At 37.5% G+C, this 27085-nt stretch overlaps 5 protein-coding genes and 1 non-coding gene across 6 annotated transcripts; all 6 read right to left on the reverse strand.

The window, feature by feature from the left end:
* Positions 1 to 118: 118 nt before the first annotated feature.
* LOC134812212 (4-hydroxyphenylpyruvate dioxygenase-like protein) lies at positions 119 to 1536 on the reverse strand. Its single transcript, XM_063819473.1, has one exon. The coding sequence runs from the start codon at positions 1418 to 1420 to the stop codon at positions 422 to 424; it is 999 nt and encodes a 332-aa protein (XP_063675543.1). The 5' UTR covers positions 1421 to 1536; the 3' UTR covers positions 119 to 421.
* A 236-nt stretch (positions 1537 to 1772) lies between these two features.
* LOC134812213 (uncharacterized) lies at positions 1773 to 6272 on the reverse strand. The gene is made up of 4 exons (XM_063819474.1): positions 6069 to 6272; positions 5503 to 5621; positions 5193 to 5317; positions 1773 to 3111 (listed from the first exon to the last, which is right to left on the reverse strand). Exons 1-4 carry the CDS (start codon positions 6242 to 6244, stop codon positions 2887 to 2889), a joined length of 645 nt encoding a protein of 214 aa, XP_063675544.1. The 5' UTR covers positions 6245 to 6272; the 3' UTR covers positions 1773 to 2886.
* Positions 6273 to 8238: 1966 nt separating this feature from the next.
* LOC134812214 (decapping nuclease DXO homolog) lies at positions 8239 to 13505 on the reverse strand. Its single transcript, XM_063819475.1, has 2 exons — positions 11547 to 13505; positions 8239 to 8343 (listed from the first exon to the last, which is right to left on the reverse strand). The coding sequence occupies exon 1, from the start codon at positions 13475 to 13477 to the stop codon at positions 12272 to 12274; it is 1206 nt and encodes a 401-aa protein (XP_063675545.1). The 5' UTR covers positions 13478 to 13505; the 3' UTR covers positions 8239 to 8343; positions 11547 to 12271.
* A 96-nt stretch (positions 13506 to 13601) lies between these two features.
* Positions 13602 to 16084, reverse strand: LOC134812215 (small RNA 2'-O-methyltransferase-like). Its single transcript, XM_063819476.1, has 2 exons — positions 15765 to 16084; positions 13602 to 15494 (listed from the first exon to the last, which is right to left on the reverse strand). Exons 1-2 carry the CDS (start codon positions 15945 to 15947, stop codon positions 14481 to 14483), a joined length of 1197 nt encoding a protein of 398 aa, XP_063675546.1. The 5' UTR covers positions 15948 to 16084; the 3' UTR covers positions 13602 to 14480.
* A 2340-nt stretch (positions 16085 to 18424) lies between these two features.
* LOC134812912 (uncharacterized) lies at positions 18425 to 26562 on the reverse strand. Its single transcript, XM_063820519.1, has 7 exons — positions 26229 to 26562; positions 23460 to 23666; positions 21740 to 21925; positions 21280 to 21452; positions 20932 to 21080; positions 19558 to 19699; positions 18425 to 19322 (listed from the first exon to the last, which is right to left on the reverse strand). The coding sequence occupies exons 3-7, from the start codon at positions 21878 to 21880 to the stop codon at positions 19217 to 19219; spliced, it is 711 nt and encodes a 236-aa protein (XP_063676589.1). The 5' UTR covers positions 21881 to 21925; positions 23460 to 23666; positions 26229 to 26562; the 3' UTR covers positions 18425 to 19216.
* Positions 20061 to 20133, reverse strand: Trnat-ugu (transfer RNA threonine (anticodon UGU)). Its single transcript has one exon. It is a non-coding gene; the product is annotated as a tRNA-Thr (tRNA).
* Positions 26563 to 27085: the final 523 nt, after the last annotated feature.

Raw genomic sequence — 27085 nt, forward strand, 5'->3', positions numbered from 1 at the left:
ATTTAGTTTTTTATTGTGGTTTTATTTTTCTTTCAATGAGTAATTTTGTGTATTGTTTGACTGATTTTTTGTTGTTGTAGAAAAGCTGTATAGTAGAAAATGGACAACAGTAATATTTAAATATTGTAAAATGTCGAAGTAAAAATAGAATCAAATTTTGTATTTAGAAAAAATACAAGAGAAAAGGGATATAATAAGTTAACACCCGAAATGTTTAAATATTTAAACTGTGGGTCACATCAAATATTACAAACAAGCCAACGAGGCAACTTTATACAACGATATTTCATGAAACTCAATTTTATCAACATCCAAAAGCGGATTATAACTAGCGAGACACAATTATATTATCGACCAATAAAAACAGCCAACTGTGATATGAGGCCTAATTTATATTTTAAATGAAAACCTGGTCACTATATCACGCCACAGCTGACGACTCCATTTTCTTCTGCAAAGCTGCGAACAAAGCTTTAACATTTCCAGTACCAAAACCCCTGGACCCCCTACGCTCTATGATCTCTAGGAACATCCCATCTTTTTCTAAAACACTTTCAGTAAAAACTTGCAGCAAGTAACCATCATCGTCCTTATCAACAATTATACTGTTCTCAAAAGCAAGTTTTGGATCAATATTTAAGTCTTGAAACTGAGCGAGTTTTTCTTCTAAAGTGTAATAAGAAAATGGCTGTTCAATGACCCTCACACCTTTTTCCCTCAGTTCGCGAACTGTTTTGAAAATGTCAGAAGATTTTAACCCAATATGTTGGACCCCTCCACCACTATTCGCAGTTAAAAATCTTTCAATCTGGTTGTACCCAAGAGTGTTTTGAGTGATTGGTTCAGAAAACGCAAATATAGGTAGACCACTCTCCCGGCCGCAGTTAACAAACATTTCCATGCCTGACCCATTTACAACAACTTTCATTGTGCCTGACTCTGAACCTGCCAACTTATAAGGATCTACATTCATCAGTTCAGCGTACCATTGAGCATGAAGTTTTGCTGTCTTCCGGTCACAACAAAACAAGAAGTGATCCATGTCACGTGACATTAAAGTCTCATTTTGTGTTTCTATACACTCCTGATACACACGATGACTTAGATTAGCAAAAGGAGATAAGATGTCAATAAACGGCACCCCAGGGTGATAAGCACAGTTTTCTCTTATCTCTGATGATTTGGTTTTCAGGTTGGTGACACTGTTTTTAAACGAAAGGAGATTGGGGCAGGTAAATGCGACGTTTGTGACACGGCTGACATCGGTGGGGTTATTTTTGAGGAAGATTTTGATGTTGTTAGATTTGAGCAGACAAGAATCCTTCTCCTCGTGAACAAGAGAAAAGGAGAAGTTTGAGGTGAAGATTTGTTTGGCTTTGGAGAAGTTCCTGCAGCCGATCTCAATGTGTTTCAGCAGCATGGTCACGTCCGTTTTATTGGAATGTGTGGAATGTGGTTGTAGTAGCCTTGTTATCAGTACTGTTACTTTTTATCAGTTATATTCTTTCCTCATAGTCACTCACCACCTTCAAAATATAATGTGTGGTTGAATTTTGTAAACGCTTGCTGTGCAACGTTAATATATATAATATGATATAAAAACTTCAATACTAAATAATTACATAATAACCACGTAATTTATAAATTTTTAAATTTCCAGGCGATTTTGAATGTCTGATGAATCTGAGAAATAATTATGAAATGAAATTTGGATTATTCAGTTTATTTACTAAAACAAGAGTTTGCTTTAGACAAAGTGAAACAAGTGAAGTAAGTGTGCCAATGAAATTATTAATAAACAATAAACATACTAAACAGATACCTGATACACATACATAAGATATTTCCAAAGTGAAACAACGCGATCGGGTTAACACACTAAAAGTTTCATGTCGAAGCAATCGTCAGTGTTTCAGAACGACTGCTTTAGTAAGAAACCTTCAGTTTATTAACCCGTTGTTACACTTTGTATCCAGCTTCCTCTGCGCCGGGTCGAGCACTTTAGTCACTGGATAAATCAAACCAAACATCATGTATAATACGTATACTTATATGGGTACACGATAAACAAACACATTACACACCAATATAAAATCTGAGTTCGGAAAAGAATTAACACGAATTGTATTTTCTGAGGAAAGATCTTGCAAACGAATATTTTCGTTTAAGACTAAGTAGAATAATAAAACTTATCTGCGATGAGAAAATTTTGGGAAAGTGGAAAAGGAACGCTTATCAACGGCTGACAAACTTAATTCAGTTTACAGAAAAAATAATTGAGACTGTGAAGGATCGGAAGAATCAGGTCAAGGGAGATTTATTTAGATAAGGCTGGTAATTGGTTGCAGTAACGCAATAGCGCAAATAAAATTAATCAAAATAATGTTAAAATACAGCCAAAAACAGCCTTTTAAGAATTGTAAAATGGTTTGTTAAAGGGTTGTTCACATATTATGTAAGCCAGCCTAGGCAGGAGGAGTGGGTTTGGGTGTGGCTACGCTAGTTCCAACACAATAGCTATCTGTTAAATAGCATACGGAGGGAGTGGGTATAAAATGGCCAAAATCTGGTTTACGTAATTTATGTGAACGATATTTTCCGAATGAGTTTATAAATTAAATAACATACACCAAATATTACCTCATATTGTACAGATAAGTATGAAATTTATATTCTACAAAATAATTTTAAACCTGCAAAAGGGGTATCAATGGGTCGCTGTGTTATTGTTTTGTAAAAGTAAAAAAGCATGCTGTTTATAAAATGATATAGATAACCACTAACTCTATCAGCTATGTACTGTATATCCCTACCAACTGTTTTCTAGCCAAATATTTAATCTACAATATTGTTTTTATTTCCAAGCTTTATGATCTTCTTCTTCTTTTAATAGGGTTTCCACATTTTGTCAACCCGTATAAAAATCTCTCCAGGATCACTGACCACACCATCGCCTCCAAGAGTCACTTGTTTACAGTCACAGTTCGCGAACGAGCAAAATTGATCTATTTCCATGAGTTGGGTAAGGAAACGTCCGTGAGATACGACAGCTATTCTGGTCTCCGGTCTGGAATTCAGAAATTCCTTGAATTCTTCCACGCGCTGTTCTAACTGAAAAGGTTTCAGTATAAGATATATATCTGATTACATACTTTATAATATGTACGGTACCTGGTCAAAGTGTGATTATTTTTAATTAAATAACAATGATCAGAGGTAAAACCAAGATGGAACAATTTCAAATATTCTCGCTGTCTCAAAATATCTGTGTAAGTTATGATGACAGCTAGAAAGACAGGAATTAAGATGAGTATAACATTAAGATGACAGTTAAGATGAGTATAACATTAAGATGGCAAGTACATTATGAAGGTGACAGATGAACTTTAAACTCTTGTCTGCAGATTGTGTGAGTATCTTGAAGTGTTCTCTTGGCCCGGCAGCTGAGCTTCCTGAGAATTACCACAGCTGTACATTCTACTTTATGATAAGCACCATATAATTATAGAGATCACCCAAGATTGATTATAATTTAAAAATTAACAAGACTTCTAATTTTCTCACCGGAGAAGGAGGCATTATAACAGGACGAAAAGCTGGCCTGGTCGGACAAAGTCTACTTCGAATAAAGTTTTGAAAACTGGGCACAGTAAGACTGTAAACAAAAAAGTTGGAAGCAACGTTGAGATACATGCAGCTTTTAGCTACCCGAGAGAAATATAGACCGCCTGCGCTTTCCCCCACGAATAGCAGCATCAACATGTTCAGACCATCTGGTAAAAAAGAGACACAGTACACAGTAGCTGTAAGGACAACAGTGGCAACGCCTTGCCAACGAACCTTGCTACGGGATTGCCTTGATACTCTTCTTGCATCGTGCAAGTGCTTCACCAAAATGATTGATACTAGAATCATCACAAAGGTCGGAAACAATACATACACTGCATAAATGGTCGGGATAAGCCAAACCCAAGTTTTGGAACTGAATTTATAAGAACACTTGTACCAATTACCATTTACATATACATCGTCTGAGTCTACCAGAAGGAGAATACAAACGGAACTGAAACTAAAAACCCATAGACCTGCGCAGAGAATATGGGCTTGATTTATTGACCACGATCGAGTTTTCATGGGGTACTTGAGTATCAGCCACTTGCCAACAATCATTGTACAAATTAGAATTATTGAGGCACAAGTTGCATAGGCGTCTATGTATGTGGTAATCCAGCACAGTACATTCCCGAAGACCCAAATATTTGCAATCAATGTGACAATTTGAGGAAGTATCACAGTAGTTGATATTATCAGATCACACATAGCAACGTGTTGAATGAACACCACAATGACTTTGTTCAGTTTAAAGGCCCGGTACTTGATTGAGGCTACAAGAATGGCTGTGTCCCCCAAAAGTGACGTCAGAAACATTAAGATCAGCCATCCAGCCCAAATAAAACGCTCAACATCATTTCTGATAACTCCGTTCTGGGTATCGTTTAAGATGTTGTCATGTAACATCTTGAGACGATCACTTTGGATTTAAAGCATTTAAAAATTTTAAAAGTACATATTGATTAAAATTTTTCGTTGTAAATCGTTGACGTTTTCAAAAATGCCTGTAAAATCTCCACAAAAGAGCAACTGATAAGAGATATGGTTAAACTATTCTGACTCTGATCTACAGCCTGATGTAAGTTATCTCACAGCATATTGGTATGATGATTGATGATGTGATTCTTCTAAAGCCGTGACTTGTAAGAGTGCAATCGTCACTTTGGGATCATTGGTATATTTATCTACTCACCAAAGAAATTTGGTGCCCTTTTACCAAAATTTATACCATGATCTGCATTTGCAAGATGGAATCATTGCTATACATTCATAAAGCTATACTTTTCAGAGTATTTCACCGAGAATTTACTAAGATTCAAGCCGTATTCAAGGTTGATGCTAGTCCGAGTATGAGTTCGTAATTGATGGTTCGTACTCCAGTTTTATGAATACCAAATCTGAGACTCATGAAAACTTAAGCATTTACTTGTCATTAATAACTTAAGTATTTACTTGTCACTAATTACTAAACAAATGCTTAGTTACGGGTGAAAGACATGACCAGAAATTGTTCCATATTTAAAAGTAATGTAAAAATGTATAAGAAATCGCTAACAATCCGTAAGTAAGATAAAACTAACATGTTCCTGTGACTCCTCCTCCGTCCACCATTCCTCTGACTCGACATGTGTAAAGTCGTGGTGAGGGAAGTCACGTGTCAGAACAGTTTTACTGCTCCCGTAATCACATCCTCCGTGTCCCATCTCTACAGAGTGGAATCAGTGTAATTTATTGCAGTTAATATATTGTTATGCAAATTAATAAAACTTGAAAATGGAAATATTCTTGGTTCTTCGACAAAATTCATTACATTTATAACTTGAAAATCTAGATTTTTACTTGAAAATCATTAGCGAACAAAGTAATTGAAATGTTGAAAGGATAAGTTACCAGTAGGGATAGGAGACACAAGTACAGGATACGGAGGCAGTTTACCGAACACGTGGTCAGTTGTCAACAGAGCTCGTCTCATTGGAGACGTTATTATCAGCTCTAGATCAAACTTACTCCTGTCCAAGTATAAAAAGAAGTTATATCTTTTAATTGTTAATAGTACTATGTTAACAGTATGCATTGAAGGGGTATCCTAGGAAGTTTCTTGAACTTCTAACAGGTAAGCCTCCTCATTTAACCCTCAATTTCCTATCATTCGGCTGAGTCGACCGAGGAGATCGCATAGATCCAATGGATCCTTAGCTACTCCCTATACTAGGTGACACTGGGATTTAAAAAGTAGGATATTATGAAGATTAATGGCTATTACTTAGTGGAGTTTATATTATATAAAACATATATCTCTCAAAGATAATACTCCATGAATTATTCTAAAAATCAATATTTCCGGATTTCCCGCAATCAGACAACGAATGAGTGTTAATATTCCATTTATAGATATATAATATGTATAACATTGTTTCTAAAAAGGACAATGAAATGATGAGGTTTAACATACTAACTCCAGGAGCTGTTTCTTAAGTTGTATGCCGAGGTTGGTTGCTTGTTTAACCCCCACCTCGTTCAGGGCCGGATCCCGCAGCGCTAGCCCCTCCTCCATCCTGTTCTCGTAAAACAACTTGTTGTGATCTCCCTGACCGTGTCTTATTAGCAGGACATCTTTCTTTATCTTACTCATCACGGATAATTTACCTGCTGTTGTTTTTAGTTATTGATTTGGGTGTTGTTATCGTTTGGTCTTCGTTTATTTAAACCAGGTTAAATCAAGAGGAAGTGCTTAAAACGTGATTTTGAGGCAGTTTCATAAATCAGAATAAACTTAATTTAAATTGTTGGAAATATCCTAAAAAAGCTTTCAGATAAAAGGACTAGCTCTTCCAAACTTTCAATGAAATGCAAGTTTTCAAGAACTATTAAGGGGACATATACAAAAAGCTTTTATGTCCCGAACAGGCTGTAACTTCATATTAAGAAAGTATACATTAAAACAATAAGATTTGATACATTCAAAATTATTTTTGAGGAACCGCACTTTCGAAAAAATAAATATTTTCTTTTCCGAAAGTTTTGAAAATTTTGAGAAGTCTGTCACTGTTATACCGATATTTCAGTCGTTTTTAACTTTTTTTGGCTGATTTTTTAACTGAACATTATTTACAATCCGTACAAGAAGCCCATCAAAGGATTTTATAATTAAAATATAGATGACGAAGTTACAAACCAAACAAGGTCGAGAGAAGCAAAATTGAAATTTTTGTAAAAATCAAAGTTGTATATTTTACCATTCACCCAGGTCATGAGATATCGCTTTAAAAATTCTTGTGAGTGTAGCTGATGATCATATCAAACTTTTTGGAACAGGATTTCTCTCAGTTTTGAGTTTTAAGGTATGAAATGTGGCCTCAAACGACTTAGTAAAATTCATCGTAAAAAAGGGCCAAACATGGCAGATTTAAGGCTTAAAATGCCTATAACTCAAACAGTATCCGTTTTTTTAAAATATTTTTTACAGAATCGTAATCAGCTTGAGAAGACGAATCTTTTAGTACCAAATAGATGATTTTAGAAGACAAATTGTCTTAAATAATTTTCCAGCTCGAACACAAGGGTCCCCGGCCCCCTTGTATAAATTTTGTACAAATTGTACCCTTTTTTTTATAAATTTGGTGTCTTTAACTATTATAAATTTGGTACTAAAAGATTTGTCTTACCAAGCTGATTACGATCCTGTAAAAATTATTTCAAAAAAACTGATACTTTTTGAGTTATAGGCATTTTAAGCCTTAAATCTGCCATGTTTGGCCCTTTTTTACGATGAATTTTACTAAGTCGTTTAGGCCACATTTCATACCTTAAAACTCAAAACTGAGAGAAATCCTGTTTCATAAAGTTGGATATGATTATCAGCTACACTCACAAGAATTTTTAAAGCGATATCTTATGACCTGGGTGAATGGTAAAATATACAACTTTGATTTTTACAAAAATTTCAATTTTGCTTCTCTCGACCTTGTTTGGTTTGTAACTTCTTCATCTATATTTTAATTATAAAATCCTTTAATGGGCTTCTTGTACGGATTGTAAATAATGTTCAGTTAAAAAATCAGCCAAAAAAGTTAAAAACGACTGAAATATCGGTATAACACTGACAGACTTCTCAAAATTTTCAAAACTTTCGAAAAAGAAAATATTTATTTTTTCGAAAGTGCGGTTCCTCAAAAATAATTTTTAATGTATCAAATCTTATTGTTTTAATGTATACTTTCTTAATATGAAGTTACAGCCTGTTCGGGACATAAAGCTTTTTGTATATGTCCCCTTAAGTTATGAAATGCTGGACCAGTTAAAGCAATAAACAAGAAAACTCGGCGAAATCCGCATTTAAAGAATAAAACTTGATACTTACATCATAATATAATATACATTATTCAAGTTTTATTTTTTATGCGGATTGTTTTGACTGAATTTGGTAGTTGGTGTACGGCTGTGTATAATATACCCCAACATTTACCCTCGAGACCTAAAACAGGTTATCTCAACCGACCCGGTTCATCGAAGTCAAAACGCTTTTAAAGAACTTGGTCACTGTCTTAATTATATTTCTTTACTATGAAAACCATTATGGTTCGCACTACAAGGAGGTACAAGACCTCAATACAATAAACTCTCAAATAGAATAAAGTTACATTTAGTATATCGATCATAACTTAAACTTTTAAAGAAGGTTAAACAAGTCTATACAAAGATACAATAAGGCGAAATTTATCAAAAATATGCATTAGTACAGTCAAATCCGTCTTTTTGTCGGACAAAATTCGCAACAAAGCGATTTTAACGGGATATGGTCGGGACAGGTCCCAGGATTCATTCCAGAGAGTTCCCAAAATCCTCGACTTCAGGAAAATCCACAGTTACCACTTTTTTACCACCTTTTTACCACTTTGGTTTTCCGCAAATAAGTCACGTTCTGAATATCCTAGAAGATTCTAGTTTAAAGCATTGTGTTAAGAAAACAAAGAAGAACAACTTTTTCTTTAACAACGTTTTCAAAAATAAATTATTTATTTAATTAATTAAATAATTAATAAATTTTAAAATATTTCAAAAATACATTTTCATGAAAAATGTTCACAATTACATTCCACGAATATTGAACTAATTTCTATGAAAATTTTGAAAATTTTCACTAACAATATTTTGAACTTGTAAAATTTACGAAATTTGAGAAGAAAAACCACTATTTACCACTTTTTACCACATTGAATCTCCGCTAAAAAAACGACTTCTGAATATCGTAGAAGGTTCTAGATTGAACCAATGTGTTCAAAATATAAAGAGAATCTGAAAAAAGTTTTATCTGACAACCTTTGGATTAGATAATTAATTAATTAGTTAATTCGATTATTAAACAAATATCCAAAAATTATAAAAATTATTTTTGATCAAAATATTTTAAAATTACATATCACGAATAATTAACAAATTTCCATTAAATTAATCGGGAAATCGAAGTAGTACTTTATATAACCATATATATACTAGATAACAGTCTAACTTATGAGTCCTCAGCTGGCACATTGCTGCAATTGTCCTGACATTTGAGGCAGGTTGATCCACAATGTATTCCTGCTTTTCTGCATGAACAAGCATTGCCACAACCTGACTTTAAACATTTGCAACTGATTTTTTGAATGAGCTTTTTCGGAGCTGTACTCATAAGAGTGGTCACTGGTACATGTGTCCCATTGTTCATCTTCCATCCCAGCTTATCGGATCTAGGTCATTCTCATCCCACACCTGCTGCTGATGGTAAACACGATAAGAATGTTGGCGGGAGCTGTTCGCACTTGATGTCTGCTGTTGAAGATTGCGACTTCTGTTCAAGAACTGAAAGTCTTGCTTCATCTAGTGATCTCGATTTTTATGAAATCAGCTATTCTTAACCAATACAATGTTTTAATTTACCAGGCAAATGAGGAGTTAGTTTCGGTGAATAGCTTTAAGAGGGCGAATGATCGACAATGTAAATTTGCATGGAATGAAATATGGAAAGGGTTGCTGTCCTCAGGTACTATTTAAACTATTTATCTTTTAAGTAAGTGCACTAACTTTTAAACTATGCCCAGCAAATTTGAAACGGATACGTACAGTCCTATTCTTTATCCTGACGCCTCTCATACCTTGTATAAATAAAGAAATCAACGCACCACAGGTTGGATCAACAACCCCTGGTCACTGAACGAAATTAAACGGCAGTACAACGGCATGACTGATTCAGCTCTGAGTGACGTCTTGTGTGTATTATTGCAGACAGTGACCATAGACCAGTTCCAAAGATTCATATCTAGCCTAGCGGTTAGAGCATCCGCCTTCTGCGCAGAGGTTCAGGGTTCGAATCCCAGTGTCACCTAGTCTAGGGAGTAGCTAAGGATCCATTGGATCTAAGGGATCTCAACGGTCGACTCAACCGAATGATAGGAAACTTAATTGAGGTTTAAATGAGGCGGGGCACCTGTTAAAAGTTCAAGCAACTAGGATACCCCTTCAGTGCATACTGTAAACATAGTGCTGTTAACTATTATATCGGCCAATGAAGAGGAGTTCGTTGTAACTGAGACAGGACCATCTTTAGTCCGCGAACACAGTTTAAACAAATGTCCATTCTGTAACGTAGAGATCGCACTAAATGATAAATCCTCAAACCGGATTACAGACAGGGTAAATTATTGTGCGGGGGAGGGGGGAGGTGGTATAGTACACATACGTTAGGCTCTTACTAAGTTCCTAATTCGCTCGCCCAAAAATTTCTCGTGACTTTCTCCGTAGCTTAGTGCACTAGATTCCCACTATCGGAATCGTTCTGAATAGCCGATCCTTACCAACTCCGTGGATCCGACTGGTGGTGTCTGATCCAGTGAAAGCGTGGCACAGAAATCGTGCAGAAAGCCCAATTACGGTATCCTAGCACCCTGTCACGTGATAAGCAATTAGGTAATCATTGATAACCCAATCAATTTCGCTAACGAGATAAACAAATTGCTTGATAACTTCGTCATTTTCAATCCGTTTCGCACATCGTTTTGCAGATGTTTTGATTTGCAGAGAGGCAGTTCTGTGGTCTAATCCAGTTGATGTTTCTGTAAGTCGAGAGATATGATGTGTAAATATTTATAAATAAGCTATAATAGTATCGTACAAATTTTGATATTTTACCGTTTATTCCATTTATCTGAATTTTTTAAATCTGTTATCTAATCTATGTGACGGTGTATGTTCTATTATTCAAGTAAATTCATTTTACGTCACGGCAAATATTTTTGATAAAAAGTATATTTTGAAATTTTTAAAAATTTAATTATTATTTAATTAATAAATCAATTAATTATCTAATCCAAAGGTTGTCAGATAAAAAGTTGTTCTCTTTTATATTTTGAACACATTGGTTCAATCTAGAACCTTCGACGACATTCAGAAGTCGTTTTATTAGCGGAGATTCAATGTGGTAAAAAGTGATAAATAGTGGTTATTCTTTACGAATTTCGAAAATTTTACAAGTCCAAAATATTGAAAGTGAAAATTTTTATAAAAATTAGTTCATTGCACGTGGAATGTAATTGTGAACATTTTTTATGAAAATATATTTTTGAAATATTTGAAATTTTATTAATTATTTAATTTATTAATTAAATAATTTATTTTTGAAAAAGTTGTTAAAGGAAAAGTTGTTCTTCTTTGTTTTCTAAACACAATGCTTTAAACTAGAATCTTCTAGGATATTCAGAACGTGACTTATTTGCAGAAAACCAAAGTGGTAAAAAGGTGGTAAAAAAGTGGTAATTGTGGATTTTCCTGAAGTCGAGGATTTTGGGAACTCTCTGGAATGATTCCTGGGACCTGTCCCGACCATATCCCGTTAAAATCGCTTTGTTGCGAATTTTGTCCGACAAAGGCTTAAATTAGGACGGATTTGACTGTACTACATATCAGAATTCGTAAAAATTATATCACTTTATGCTACAAGTAGCCCCGGACCTTAAAATAATGATGATTATGCCTAGAATCTAAAAAGCTAAAATCAGATTTCCCCAAACGATACATTTACTAATATCCAATGTATTTAATTATAAAATTTTAAAACACCTCAGTTCATGGTGAAAATTATATGGCCACAAAATCCTTGAGGCCGGAAGTGCTCATTGACAACTTGTCCAAAATTTCGTACCCAGACTTTCAACCATACATTTTACAAAACCCGAATCCCTTCTACAACATTTTTACCCTTAGGGATCGTTCACATATTACGTAATCAGTCGAGGGTGGAAGGGGGGGTTTCCAAATGATAACGCTAGTGTAATTTTGACACAATAGCTATGTGTAAAACTGATTACGGAGAGGGGTAATCAATTTGCCAAAAATTGATTACGTTATATGTGAACGACCCGTTAATAAAACCTCAGCATCAACAGAAAATCTGGGAAACGAAATTTTGGGCACACTCGGGTCGCGGGTTTAAAATGTCAATGAGCTTCCCGGACCCGCCTCAAGCATGACATGAAATCTGAATATATCACTTTTCGAGGGTCAGCAGGAGACTTCAGTAAGAAGATATTGCAGCCATAAAATTTCCTGAATCATGAAATGAATTATTACAAAAGGTTGTGGTGGCGGTATTAAAAAACAAATAACAAAGACATATAATAATTATTTACATAAAACTTCCATTCAGGTCAGCTGATTTCATCCTATTCTCTTTACTTAGCAAATGTTTCGTGAACCAATCCGGCAGAAAGTGACCTTCATGATCGTTTTTCCTGAACTCGATGGCGTGTCTTTCTGCACCACAATATTGAAGAGTGCCAGAACAGCCCTCGTCAACATGCTGGTTCAACCAATTCAGAACCCCACTGATCAGACCAAACATGGCACCTCCGTCCCAATCTGCTTTTAGGGGCACTTCCTTTACATTGTACTCCTCCATTGAGTGGACTAAACCTTCGTTATCTCGGAAACCGAATATCAAGGTTTTCACACCAGCAAGGTAGGATTGAAGCCAACCGAAGGAAGTCTTGTTTTTCACCTGTCGTTTGACGCAAGTTTTAATCTCGATGAGCTCGGTAGCATTGTCGGAGGAGTAATAGCGACACCGGTTGAGAAGTTTGCAGTGCTCAACCGAGCAGTCAGCACACCCTTGTAGAACTTTCTCGATCACAACATCGTCAGATTCCTCACGTTCCTGAACTCTAACAGCGTCCACCTCGGCTCCCAGCAGCACTTTGTATCTCCCGACATTGCTACGAACCATCCGGTAACTCCCGCTCATCTGCTCCTTTGATGACGTCACTGTATCCTCGAACTTCTTACCCCAGTACATGTACTTCCTGCACTGTGGATCCTTCTTTACGATGGACTTACACCGATCTTCTGGTGTGGGTTCATACATGTAGATCTTCCCGTTGTATTTACACACCTTGAACAGCCACGGAGTTTTGTAAAAATCGTATAAAGTGTGTCCAATGTATTTCAGAATACCACGTCTTGCAACAAAATCAACTGAGCTCAAATCGAAATCAGAGATGGTGATCCATTTCAAGAATCTCTGCCATAAAGGCAGAGAGCTGGCCAATCTGTTGCTGTCCATACCTTTCCTCTCATAATACTCCTCTAACCCCTCATTCAGATCGATGGGAAGGTTGATGTTAGATTCGAACCGGGGGAACATATCTGAACTACATGGTAGAACATTCCGTTCAATATCGGTTTGGAAACACCCAACCTCGTGAGGTTCGTAGCTGGTATAAGGGTAGCTGGAATATACTTTAGGGGATTTTATCCGGTAGTGGTTGACACCAGGATGACGTTCGTCTCGAGGAGGATTGGGCTGATGTTTCGCCTTCCCTCTTCGTTTCGCCATCCGGACGCGGAGCTAATACTGAAATTATCGGTTAGCTTTTCTTTTTTGAGTGTTTGTTCAAGCAAATGTTTGCAGGAAACTTTTAAAACAAATACGGGGAGAGGGGCCGGTGAGGGTGTCATCGTCATTTGGAATTTTTCGAATTTAGTTCTAAATGATGAATTGATAACCTTGATGGCGAAATTTCTATAATGGCAGAGAAATGTTTTGCCATTTTCGGATGGTAAAGGTTTAAATTTTCGAATTAAAGGTGAATGGTGATGACACCCCGCACATTTTGTTAATATAGTTTGCAACTTAAAGATTTGCAGTAGGATAGCACAAGCACGTACCACGTATTACGTGATATGTGCGAGGCAGCCTGGCATTGGCTTCTTAATTTTATAATTACACAATATCTTAGTTATTAAGGCATAGATAATGAATAAATTCAACGAGAACTTGATGTGCTCGATCACCAGTCTCCATGACTAAAATTAGAAGATTATCCTATTTTAAAAGATGCCATTAAACATCTGTCATGCAAACTTTGGAAATAAATTTATAATATTTGACTCTATCTAGAATAATCAGATTCAAAATCATATGGCTGCTATGATTGAGTTGATAAACATAAATATCTGATAGAAATTATTGCATTAATACAAAGTTTCAATCCGCATGACAGAATGAGAGAGAAAAAAGAAAATCGCAAATGTTGATCTGAAAAATAAATGAAAGAGCGACAGGCTGATTGAATAAATGTAAGACGCAAGTGCACACCAACCAAGCTACTCTATGTATCATAAAACAATGAAATTCAATAACGAAGTTACAGCTTGGTGATGATTGAATATTTTAAAATACACGTCATTTTAACACTTTAAAACTGGCGGGGCGGTGCTACATTATCTGCAGAGTAAAAAGCATTGCGAACATTCTGCTGTACATTCGAAATTATATTATATATTTAAAACTTATCTCTGAATATGATGAAAAGTAAATCAGATCTACCTCATAAACCTCACCACTGCTCCTCCGCCGCCTCCCACACTACATCATCAATATTCACCTCACCCAGACCATCGTCACTGAGATCAGACTCAGATGGCTCAGGTGAGTTTGGAACATTGCACACCACGATACTCATCCCATCCTCCATCACCTCCAGTTCACTGCACGCACGCGCCAGCCCCGCTATGTGCTCGTCCGACACACGATACTGATCCACACTGGGAAAGGTTTGAAGGTGAGCTATGGAGATGACTGATATCTCATCTCCCTCTAAATGATACTGGTCCATACCTAACCGTCTACACGTGTAAATCAGCTCGTTGGTCAGGTGGAAGTCAGGTGTGTGGGACTTGTCCGCTACAGGGTAATCTACTGAACTGATAACTTCGTACAGGTGGCTGGTGTTGGTCTCTGTGGATGAAGCTAGTTTTATAGCGAGTCTGGTGAATATGGCGCCCTGTGAGCAGTGCCCGACTGATATATTCTCTAAAGGTGGGTCTCCCACCCCGAATAGTTTATAGGTGTAATCATACTGAGATTGAACTCCATCACAATAAGCCAAAAACTCGTCCCGGGTCCACTCAAACTTGTGGTCCCAGTGTCGCATCTGACCAGGTTCAAACTCGAACAAAACATTAAAATCTGAGTTTGGAGTTGTGATGACCGCGTGTTTGGGTTTCAAACTGCCAAATAAATTATCTGAAAATGCGTTCACATCTTCTGCTTGTAGGTGTTCTATGAGTTCAATCGCACAAATACAATCCAAGTCGTGTAACCTGGAGTCGAATTCCAACACACTGCCACATAAAACTGAAATGTTCAATGGTTCGGCTCGTTTATTAAGATGATCGAACATGAGGGGTTTACAGCGGTGTTTGTGACAATTCAGCAAGCCCCGGTCAATGTCCACGGCAAATATCTGGTTAACGAAATCTAAATTCCTGAGATACTGAACGAAGGTGAGTTCTGCGGTGCCAAAGTCTGCAATGTTCCGAAACTGGCCCCTTTTACAGTGCTCAACGACCTGTGTTGGATCACGTGGTTAGTTTGCGTTTAACTCATTGGTACGTGGTTTTCTACTCATATGTAATTATGTATATGTACATAATATGAGAAGAAAATCAGGAGAGGTGCCAGCTCTTTACACCACGTAAAATATCCCGGGTGAAAGGTGACAACTAAACTTTAATAAGTTCAAAATTAATATCACATACATACGGAATACGGATGGGCCCCATACTAATCATGCTTACCAAAAGTTTGAATAATCTCAGCTTAACAAAATGTGGCTTACCGCAGCATATCTCTGAATGTAGAGAGGAGGTTCGAACTTGACGGAGTCACTGGACTCAACCTCCTGCTGCCCTTTTAACCGACAAGTTTTAATGTCTCTGAGAATGGGGTTTTTTCTTCCAGCCTGGTATTCGTCTTCATCCTCAGCATCTTTAAATCTGGGATCTTGCTTTATCACAAACATTGGAGGAGAGGAGAGGTGTTTTGGGGGTGTGTTGGGGTTCTTGTACTTTGTAGCTGATACTAGAGATTGTTATAAACATTATAGTGGTCCATAAGTTGGTTCGTTATCACCACACGGGCAACTTTGGGTACATAACTTATATAGTAATAATAAGGATAAAAGTAACTATTAACAAACTAATGCTATTCACATTAACTCGTAAAACTGCATATTGAGACTTGAACTTGTGCGTTATAGTTCTAGTTATTTTTAGAACTGAAGATAAGCTCTAGAGTAAAACAGGTTCCATAAACATCAATAAAAACAATATTATATTACTGAAACAAATCTCACTACTCTGAAAAATAAAAGTATTGAAATAAAACATTAAACATTGGCAAAATATACACACACGATAATAAAAGATCTGGCGATTAAGGGGGCCGGGGGGGGGGTCTTCATCAAAATTCTCTCGAAATTGATTTTATAGTTGTTTCTGATAGAGGGGAGTGATATCTATCAGCTGCTTTTGGTCCCATGGAAAAATATTGTTCCTGGCCAAAATTATCGCCAGTCAAAGGTCAGCGCTTATGTGTAATTGTATTGCGCAAGCGATTTTCAATCGCGCGCCCTGAAAATCGAGTCTAAAAATCTATCTTCTCCTACATTTTTTGAGCAATCACCCTGAAACTTTTAGGATATGTTCTATGGATCATTTAGAAGATATCTGTCGAGCCGAATTTTGAGATAGGCCTTAGAAGATTTTTTATTCAATTTTGAAAATCTTGGACCTCATTTTTTTACGATTTTTCCTTAAAAGTAAAACGTTATTAAATGAAAATGGTATATAATGAGTTGAAATTTAAAACTCCGCAATAAAATAATTTTAACAAACTAACGAGCATAATAAAATTTAATTTAATTTAAATTAAATTCATAATCACTTAAATTTATAATTACTTTCTAATTACCATATTGTCAGAAAACAAACCTTCCATAAGCTCACAACACTATTCACTAGCAAGAAACGCATAGAATCATATAATACCTAGTGACAAAGCTATAATTAGCTCTTCTTACCACTAATGATCATGTTTCAGATGTCAGATGTTGTAAAAGCTGTATCAAATGTCACATCCGAACAACGCCCCCTTCAAAAGTCGGCATCTTGCCAAGAACCGAGCATTTAATAAATATCAACGGCTCTGAAATCCCGAACTGGATCGGAATGAAGGAATTTCCTGTAAATTTCAGACTCATAATGCCACCAATGCCACAGCTCCGCCTCTTCCAGCCCCTCATACAACATCTTCCACCAGAAAGCGTACAAATCTTCTAGATTAAACAGTGGTTTATCGATCTTCTCTGCTTGTTGTCTAGTGGGCTTTCCTTCCCATTCCCAAACATACCCCAGCCTGGAAACCTCCGCAAAGTTATAACTCTTCATCGGGAAATACCGATCATTCCTAACATTGTAACCGTGGGAAAGTCTGACCCAACTTTCATTCTTGGTGAAGAAATACCACAAAAAACTCGTCACATCTTGACATTCGTACTGACGTCTATTTTTAAACTCCTTCAACAATCTGTTATAAGTATCAGTTTGAGGTTTAAGCCCGAACATTGTCCCACTGAAAGAGATATCCACCACACCTGGTGCTGACTGATAAGGAGAGGATATCTTCCCTAACTGTATCGTATCAAACAGGACTATCCAGAGATAGTATTGGGAATGTAGCGGTATCTAGATACACAATCTTGTCATATTGTGTTAGATTCCAGGCCCCTAAAATCACATGATCACTATTTAACCCAGCACAACTTAAGTCTGGTAGCTTTATGATTTTAAACCCTGCTTTTTGTAACGGGTCTGTAACACTATCGCTCGTATTGTGCAGCACTGCTAACTTCTCTGATACACACGACAGTTTACCAAGCACGTGACCTAGTACAACTGCCTGAACGACAGACACATCATCATCTCGAACTAACGTCAACCAGGCTGACTTACCACTGACTGAAACACTGACGGAGTTACTGACACTACATCGGGAGTTCTGGTAACTTGTTTGATACTTGTAGAGCTCGTACTCAGTCTCTGCGGCTAGGTTCCTCTCGAGTGACCCCCGCGGGTCATCCTCTGACAAGACGAGTTTTGATATGTGTGAGAGCTGGGTAAGACTATCACGTGACAGATAAGGGTTAATCACGTGCAGCAGAACAAGTGTGAAGAGGGTGAAGGTAAGGAGAAGCCAGAGACAACGAGATCTTAGCAGGTTTTGAAGCGAGGTGAGTAGTCCTCTGTTGTATTCGTGGGGTTTGCGTTTTCCCATTCTTTAAGCTAACAAAAGATTTAGATAATATCTACATTGTCATTACGTGCGTATATTAATACATTATATATATAGTATATAATATGTAATATGTATACAGCAATTCTGAGTTTTCTGCAAAAAATGAGTAAGATATCATGAACGAAGCAGTTAAACAAACACCAATTTAGGTAATACTATTTGCTCATAATACGGATCAAATTAAACAACAAAGAACACAAAAACTCTGAATTAACGGGGAAAAAAGGGGAGAGTTTGAAACATCACCAAAAGTTAACTTTATCAAACATTTTTCAGGGCGCACAAAAATCCTTCTAAACGAACTCGTAAGTAGACCCTGTAAAGTCTAGCTCAATCAGACTTATCTAACTTCTGAATAATTGAAGGGTGAAATATTCTAAATATAGAATCTAGAAAATACTCTTTCCACGAAATTGAGAAAAAAAAAACATATTAAAACCTTTACATTGAACACTGAGAAATCAAGATAAGGAAAAATTGAAATTAAGTAAGCTTTGAGTTTCTTAAATTCGTGTCCTCCTTATTTCATGTCATAAGTTATATCTCAGTCAGCACATTTCTCTTAAATGGGAATAACTACTCTTCAAAATTCAACCACCACGCTCAGCGCGGTCACAAATAAAACATTTAATTAGCAGATAAATCACTTCCAAACACCTGTGTAATTATTGCGATAATTAGTCACACAATGGCTGCTTAATAGCACAGTAAATCGTTCCTGTCCAAATACGTAACAAAAAGTCACAAAAAAGTTGCAAAATTACCACTACATTATTATATTATTGAAAGAAACTAAAAACAACATAGAAAAGACAAGGAAGTGTCGCAAGCCCAGCTGTCGCACCATTATTCAAAGCAATGGTTACTAATCCTATCTGGCGACATTACATTGACAACCGTTGACCAATGACCACTGTTGAGTGAGTTGACCACATCTCATTGACCACTGTTGGATGTTTGACATTCTCTTTCTCTACTGATGATGTTCGCGAAGGAACTTTGTACGGTAGCCAGGCAGTATCCTTCCTGACCGTTCAGATCACTGAACAAATATGTGGGCGTTAGGAGTGGACTATTGTTGTTAGGGTACACAAAGAAAACGGGTTTGTCAAGTATGCACATTCTTGTCATGGATATTCTTTCATACGACTCAAATATCAAAAAAACGATCAAAGATGAGCATCAGGATTGTGGCTGAACTAAATTGAGAAATTGCGAACGAAAGGTTCAAGATAATCATAATTGACAAAAGACACAGCTTTTGAACTAATACTTACTCTTCGTGTGTAGCGTCGTAGAGAAACTGTAGTTCTGATATCAGCTCCGGTGTAGCAGCCCGGGTGATGATGTAGATGGAGATAGGCATCATGTCATCTGCTCCCAAACAGCCGATCTCGTTAGCTTCCTCTTCACTTTTTCCTGTGGGGGATATTTGGGGTCATTGTCGAGGGATCACGTACCCAATATAATAATATGTACATATACCCAATATAAGATCGCGTATAACTATTAATTTAATTCCAACTCCAACTTGTGTAGAAATTATCTTTGTTGTAATTGTGATATGACCGTTCATTCCGTGCGCTTTAACATTCCAAGTGATTAAAATACTCTTTTTGAAAATTAGTACCACAGTTCAGGTAACACACAGACGTTCAAAGGAGTGCAATAAAACAAATAGTCACATACACTGTGCTAGTAAGCACAGTGTGTGTGTGTGTGTGTTAAGTGTTTAACCATGATAGTCTGTGCTCCCAAAAGATGACACAGTGTCTGAATCAGCCTCCGATGAGAATTGAACTCATGACCCCTGGTTTACAAGACCAGTGCTCTAACCACTGAGCTACGGAGGCGATGATTGTGAGAAATTGACTAAATATATATACATTTCCATTGCCCTGATCAGGCAATAAAATGTAATAGAGACCCATCGAACCATGCGTACCTCACAAAGTGTACTGTGTACCTCACAAAGTGTACCGTGTACCTCACAAAGTATACAATTTCAACAAAATGTGCCAATTCTATCTTATCATGCGATTCTGTGTACATCGACAGTAATGAGATTCTCACATTGATTGAAAAGATAATTTTAAGTTGAGTTGAAATGTTGATCTACTTTCATGCAGGTTAATATATTGATACACATATCTTAAACAATATTTTACAAGTGAACTTCGAAACAATAATTTTCAATACCCCTCCTAAAACACAAGAAAATATTTTCTAAATTCCCTCCATATGTATAGAACTTTTGCACAACATAACCGGGAGTGGTGAGAAGACAGCATACTGAGCTACAAACACTTGTTATAACTTTGCTCAGGGGAAGGTCTGAGATGACACTCTGTTCGTGAGGAACACAGTCCAAACACTGGGGGTCAAACCAGCAACCCGGTCGGGGGAATCAACGAGCGAAAGATGTGACGTTAACGTCACGGACGTGATGAAGGGGTTCCACCATTGAAAATGCATCCCGTCAGATTATCAGTGTGATATGCTAAAATCAACTCAATTCAGACTACTCTCGCACCACTCCCTTTTTATACAAGTTATAAGCACAATTTCATGACATACACAGATGAATTGTACAGAAAGCGGGTATGTTAGTGGATGTACAGAGTACCGTATGGTACCGTATATTACCGTACCTGATTGAAGGTAGAAGAGTTTGACACAGGAACAAATAGTTTCCAGGAAAGAAGTGAGGAGTTTGAACTTGGTGACAGGGGAATAAGTCTCAGGTATAGAGAGCAGAGAGTCTATTGCTGCTTGGTATGGTGCATCTCCTAGATAATACCTGGCATATCAAAGTGTTATCTTCAGCTTAAGTCGTGGACTATTTAAGGTATGCGTGACGTAATGGTACTAATAGAAAAGTTTCACAGCGTATTTTCGAAAGAACATTCGTATGAGCACCCATTAGATAAGTTGATGTTTGTATTCTAGATGAACGAGCAGCAAATATCAACGAAAATAAAGCATAATTTTTAACATACCTCTGTTTGATGTCGGGGAAGGTCCTAATATCATCCTGACCGTGTTTAGTGATATACTTTTTAAACACAATGATTTCATCCTCCTTTAAGAAGCTGAACGTTTCCAGGAGGGGAGCTAGGAAGGGGTTGTAGAAAGTATCAGAGAGCTTGATCTGCAGTAGTCTCACTCCTTCCTGTTAAATAGATGTTGTTACTGAAAGATGATTAAGTCAAAACGCAGTACTGCACAGTTGAAGAACTGATGGAGAGTTGTTCCCAATCCCGTATGCATGCATATTAATCAACTACTTGGAGTTGGCGCTTGACTGCGGTATTATCAAGAAGGACAGATCACCGACACTATCCAACGAACCCAAAAGTGATTTGTTGGCAAGTCGGTGTAAAACAAGCAACCCTGGCCTTGTAAGCCAATTTAAAGCCAATGAAGGACAGATGGTAAACTACTGGTTTAAGCTGTTACCTCGCAGTTGAACATAGGGTACAGGTTGTAAAGTATTGTAGTGAGATTTATAACAAATTCTGACATGTCTCCCGTTATCGCTTCTACTTCCGCCTCAATCCCGGGATAGAGGGACTCTTTTTCTGCTTTTGTAGATGCCATGTAGATCTGTGATGTTATTTATTAAAACTTAACTTTGATTTTTATCTAAAATAACTTAACTTTTTTGATTTAAGGTGTCAATCGGGAAAATGAAAAGGCAAGTATGTTGTAATTAATTGAGCCCATGTGAAATAAACCATTTGATTCAAGGAATATAACCATGTTATATAAAGTGGTGTTTAAACGAACAGATTTAAATTTTATGGGGGACCCAAATTAAATTGCTGATTACATCCCATTGCATTGTAAGGTTACGTGAAGTAAACCCCTAAATTAAACCGTTTTATTAAAAAATTATTTAAAATTTAAAAAAATAATTTTCTCCCTCTTGTTTTTAAAGCGGGTACTATTTAAGGATTGTAGAAAGTTGCGAATGAGGGCATTTTCCCCCACAAAAAAAGCTGTTGTTACTTTATTTCGGGGGTTGAAGAAATTTAAAAACATCGAAAAAAACCAACCTGATTTTTAAATTGGAAATGTCAGTAAACATGTTTAATAAAAAAAAGAATTCTTCCCCCCCCACCCCCCCCCCACCATTAAACCTACCAAATACTTAAAAGAATGTGGGTTTTTGATCATGGGTCAAAAGGGGGTCCAATTACACCGGCCATTTGAATAAAGGGAAGGCCGGTTTTTAAAAAACCCGGGGGGTTCATACACAAACCGGTTCAACAAAGCGGGTGGTCTAGGACGTGCACTGTTTTGGTTTGGTAAAAAAGTGGGGTTCACAACTTTTGAGGTTGATTTCTAAGCAATGGGTAGAAAGTGTGTGCCAGATGACGCAAAAGGGGTCGTGTCTTTTTTACTTTCACAAAAGCTTAATTTGTTAAACTATATTTTCAATTTAATAGTCCACAGGTGACTGATTTTTTAACAACGTGCTACAAAAGGAAAAATTTTCCCACAGAAAACTAATTGGTTTTATGCATAAATTAAATAAGGTGGACATAAATAAATTATAATTATATAATAGAGGGGGAAAAGGGGCTTATTTGGTTTAAAGATGGGGGGGGCCAAAATTATTGGGGATCTTTAACCAAGTAATTTTTTTGCAAAAAATTGTATTATATTTTATCAGGGGGGAAACAATTTTTATTACTTGAAAGGGAATGTTCCAGTGTTTCATGTATTAAATTAATTCTTAAGGAAGGGGTACTTAAATTAATAAATTTAACATTAATATTTATTTACAATAAAATACAAAAAAGGGTTGGTGCCCACATTAAATTGGGGCCGTGGGGGGCCAATAACAGTTTGAAAAAACACCCCACCAATATCATTGTTTTGCTAAAAGGCTAATTTCAACATCTCCTGGGGCTTACGTACCAGGTATTTAATTAACAATAAAAATGTTTTAAAAATCTTAACGTAGATAAATAGATTGGTTATTTAAAAACTTTGAGTTTATCTTAAAATATATTATTAAAACTTTGATTTATTTTAGATAAAAAAAAAGGTAAATTAAAACGTGATTTATTTAAAATAATAGTTAATTTGTAACTTGAATTTATTTAAAGATGTTAATTTAAAAACTTTGATTTATAAGGTTTAGGCGGGGTTGGGGACCGCGGCCTCACACCATGGGCCAAAATAAAAGGATTTGCCTCTCCCATGGGGCTTTCATTACTAAGGGGGTAACATGTTTGTTTCAGTGGGGACATTTTTTGCAACTCCGGGGGTTTGCGGATTCTTGTTACATTCCATGCTCCTTTTTACTTGGATATTCATTGGAAACAACTTTTAAACAAATTGTTGGCTTTCTCGCTTGTGGTACCCCCGTATTTGCCTGCAAAGGTAAGGGATAGGAAGGAGTTTTCATGCAAAATGGGCTACTGCAAATATGCCAAATGGGGGGGGAATTATAGAAATTTTTTTTGAAATTTGTTTTAAATTGAAAATGTTTATTCTTTTAGGAATAATGGCAATACATTTTAATCCAGTTGCAGGGGAGGGGGGCCGGTAGGGAGGGGTTGGAGGTTTGCCCTTTTTTAGCACTTCTCTGCATAGGGGAATTTTTTGGCTAACTTGGATTCCGGGGTTATAAAGGGTCCCAATTTGGGTACACTTCCCAAAATCCCACCCGGAGAGCCGCCAGGGTTGGGTCAGGCTGCTGTTACCAAAAACCCTTGTGGGGGGAGGCCACCACCCGCCCATTATTTTTGTCATATTAGGGGGCCAACGTATATGGGAAAATTTGTAATTCTTTTCAGTTTCTGAAGGGTCGTTTGAGGAGGGGGACCTTCAAAAAAAAACTTGGGTTTAAAAATGGGGTGACTGCAATGTAACAATGGGTTTATTTTTTTTTTTTCCCTTGGGGCCACTATTTTTTTTATGGAAATCTTTTCAAAAAAATTGTTACATAACAATATAACATTGTGGGGGGCCAAAAAAAATAATATTAACAAAATTTTACACTTAACTGAATTTATAGCGATTCTAATGGACAACGATGTATGTTTAATTTTTTCATAAGGGGGGGGGGAGAAACCAAGGTAAACAATACGCCAGTTTTAAAAAAATTGTAGTCGGAACATACCCACACCGGCACAAGCCTAGTTCCGAGGTTAAATGAAAAAATCCAATAATAATATTTATGTTGATTAAAAAATTCAATTGTCCAATCCAGTTTCCCCTTCTCGGGAGGGGGGCGGGGCCTTTTACGGATCTTTATGGTTTTCCCTTATTAAACATGGAACCTCGCTTTGAGGCTCCAATCCCCGTTTTTTCTGCTTAACTGTCAAGGAACAAAAAAAACTTATTATTTTCCTGCAATAGGGGCAAAGCTCATCTTGGCTCGGGCTCTTGGGATTCGGTCGGGGCTGTTTGTTACCCACTTGAGGGTCATTTTTTAAAAACCCCCTTTCCCCAACTTTCTTCTTAGTTTTTTCTCGGGCTATGCTCATACACTTTGCCGACTGATTTGAAAAGCCGCTGAGAAGGGTTGGAAAATACTTGATTAGTTTAACGGGCTGGTCCTCTCCATTTTTTTGATTCCCCCAGTTTTTTCTTCCCCTCCTATTTTACAGCAAAGAAATACGATTCGAGGGGGTTTCTCAATCCCTATGTTTTATTTTCTAGTTAACCTTTCAAGCCACTCTCCTTGTTTCCCCAGGATTTTCTTTCACTCTTTTTTTTCTGGTAAGGGGGGGGGGGGGACAAACCGTTATAGGATTGGACCAGATTTTGGGGACCTTTACAATTCCTCTTTCCTCGGAGGAGGGCCCCACGTTTCAGTGGCAGGCAGCCTTTCCATTTCTTTAGGTTTTGGCTAGCGCCTTTGCTGCATTTGGGGGGTGAATTTCTTCACCAAACTAAAAACACTGGGACGGACCAGGGGGGGGCTTTTGGAGTTTCGCTTTTCAAACTGGTCGTCTGTAAACAGAGGGTTCCAATTCTTGCACTTCTTCTATCTTCAATTGGGCAATTGTTCCCACTTGCAGGTTTTAATCCCCACAGTGTTTCTATCGCAAAATCCTTTTTCGGGGGGTTCCTTGCAGTTGGTTCGATTTTCAATCTTTGTTTAGGGGTTTTTGGTAGCTGGATAAAAACCCAACAAAGCGGGGGATAAACAAATTAACTGGTCGGTGGAATGGGGTCGATTTAAAAGGTTTCCCCCAAATTCCCCAATCCCCCACCACAGCGTTAAGCCTTGGTGAATCTGAGGCTTGGTTGAGGGCGTTTCTTTTCGGTAACAACATTTTGGTTTTTCTGGAACACCCTTTTGTTGGCCGGGGCTTGAACGCTTTTCACGGTTGAGTTACAGCATTTAATTGAGCCCCCCCACCCAAAAATTTCGTTTTCAGGCATAACCATTGATCTTGGAATTTTGGAGGTGTAGAGTTAATTCCAAAACGGCTAAATTTTTGTCAATTGTTTCAAAGATTTCTCCAAGTATTTGTTAACCCATTTGGGATGTACAATTGTTACAACGGCTGGGGGGGGGCCCAGTTTAATGATGTTACCACGGGAGTATTTAATTTTTTTATCTTGCTTTTTACCCACAAGTGAGGGGTGCTGTTTTAAAAACCGACGCCAAAAATTTGCAAATTAAAAAAAACTGGATAAGGGGGGGGGGGGTGGGGGGGCGTGAACCCAGTGGAAAAAAAGGTCAATGAAATGCCAAAAATTGGCTTATTTTTTTTTGGTTAAACAAAATAATAATAAGGCGTTTTGGGCCCCCATTTTATGGGGGACCATTTGTTTTATTACAATTACTTAATTTTAAACGGTTTATATTTGTTTTTCATTTGTTTTGGCCATCTAGTGCACCTGTAAAATAATTAAGCCTTCTTAATACTACGGACCTATTTTATATTTGAAAAATAATTAAACTATTTGTAACGGGAACCCTTCATAAAAATTCCCCCACACGGGATTCCCCTTCCCCATTTTCCATCCAATCTGCCCTTCCTAGCATTCACGCCTTTTTTCTCTTTGTTTCCCAGCCTTTCCAGTTTTCCTTTGCTCTGGCACTTTCTTAGGGGGCCAGCGGTCTTCTCCATGGCTTCCCGCCGCCAATTATTTTTCAGGTTTCCCTTCCCTCCTGAGGCCAACGGGCCAGTGTCTAAACCTTCCCCCACCGGGCGGCATTCACCCTCCCCTTGGGCATAGGGCCTGTTCTTCCTCGTAATTTTGCGCAGGCAAGCCAAAACGCATTTTTTTTCTGCCGGTGGCTTTGCTCCCATTTCTGGGGGGGGGGGGGGGGGAGGGGACTTTTATTTATAGGGAAACAAAAACGGGGGGGGGGGGGGGGGGGGGGGGGGGGGGACTGTTTTTCATTTGGTTACCCAACCAAGGGTTGGGTTACCCAAAGGGAGAAGGAAGGAAAGTAGGGTAGGCCTCCGGGGGTTATTTGATGGTTTGCCTTGGGTAAATGTTAATTTGTAGCTTGTGTTGGAAAGGGTTGAGGGGCCCAAAGTGCTTTGTTTAGGGGAAAGTTTCCGAGAAGGGGTACAACGTTTGTGGAGGGTTTGTCTTTTCCCTGGGGGGGGGGGGGAAGATGGGTTTGGGTTCCGGGGAGGAAAAAATATTTTATTGCTGCTTTGAAAGCTCGGACAAGGGGTTCCAACGTTTCAGCCTTGAGGATTGGTTGAATTTTCGTATAAGTTTGGTTTAAAAAGGTGGGTTGATCTTCCCATGATGGGGTGGCCTGGTGAATTTTCATTTGCCGGGGGGGTTATATTTTAGGCTGGGTGGAACATTCAG

The sequence above is a fragment of the Bolinopsis microptera genome, chromosome 3 (genome assembly GCF_026151205.1).
Source record: "Bolinopsis microptera isolate Bmic1 chromosome 3, MBARI_Bmic_1.0, whole genome shotgun sequence".
NCBI lineage: Eukaryota > Metazoa > Ctenophora > Tentaculata > Lobata > Bolinopsidae > Bolinopsis > Bolinopsis microptera.

Coding starts and splice junctions, on each gene's coding strand:
- LOC134812215 (XM_063819476.1), bottom strand. CDS start 15,947: ATGTTTGTGATAAAGCAAGATCCCAGATTTAAAGATGCTGAGGATGAA. Junction 15,495..15,764: donor ACATTCAGAGATATGCTGCG/GTAAGCCACATT, acceptor GATCCAACACAG/GTCGTTGAGCACTGTAAAAG.
- LOC134812212 (XM_063819473.1), bottom strand. CDS start 1,420: ATGCTGCTGAAACACATTGAGATCGGCTGCAGGAACTTCTCCAAAGCC.
- LOC134812214 (XM_063819475.1), bottom strand. CDS start 13,477: ATGGCGAAACGAAGAGGGAAGGCGAAACATCAGCCCAATCCTCCTCGA.
- LOC134812213 (XM_063819474.1), bottom strand. CDS start 6,244: ATGAGTAAGATAAAGAAAGATGTCCTGCTAATAAGACACGGTCAGGGA. Junction 5,318..5,502: donor TGTGTCTCCTATCCCTACTG/GTAACTTATCCT, acceptor TCCACTCTGTAG/AGATGGGACACGGAGGATGT. Junction 3,112..5,192: donor AGGAGGAGTCACAGGAACAT/GTTAGTTTTATC, acceptor AAACCTTTTCAG/TTAGAACAGCGCGTGGAAGA.
- LOC134812912 (XM_063820519.1), bottom strand. CDS start 21,880: ATGGCATCTACAAAAGCAGAAAAAGAGTCCCTCTATCCCGGGATTGAG. Junction 19,700..20,931: donor ACTCTTCTACCTTCAATCAG/GTACGGTAATAT, acceptor TATCCCCCACAG/GAAAAAGTGAAGAGGAAGCT. Junction 19,323..19,557: donor TACGACGCTACACACGAAGA/GTAAGTATTAGT, acceptor ATATTTGTTCAG/TGATCTGAACGGTCAGGAAG.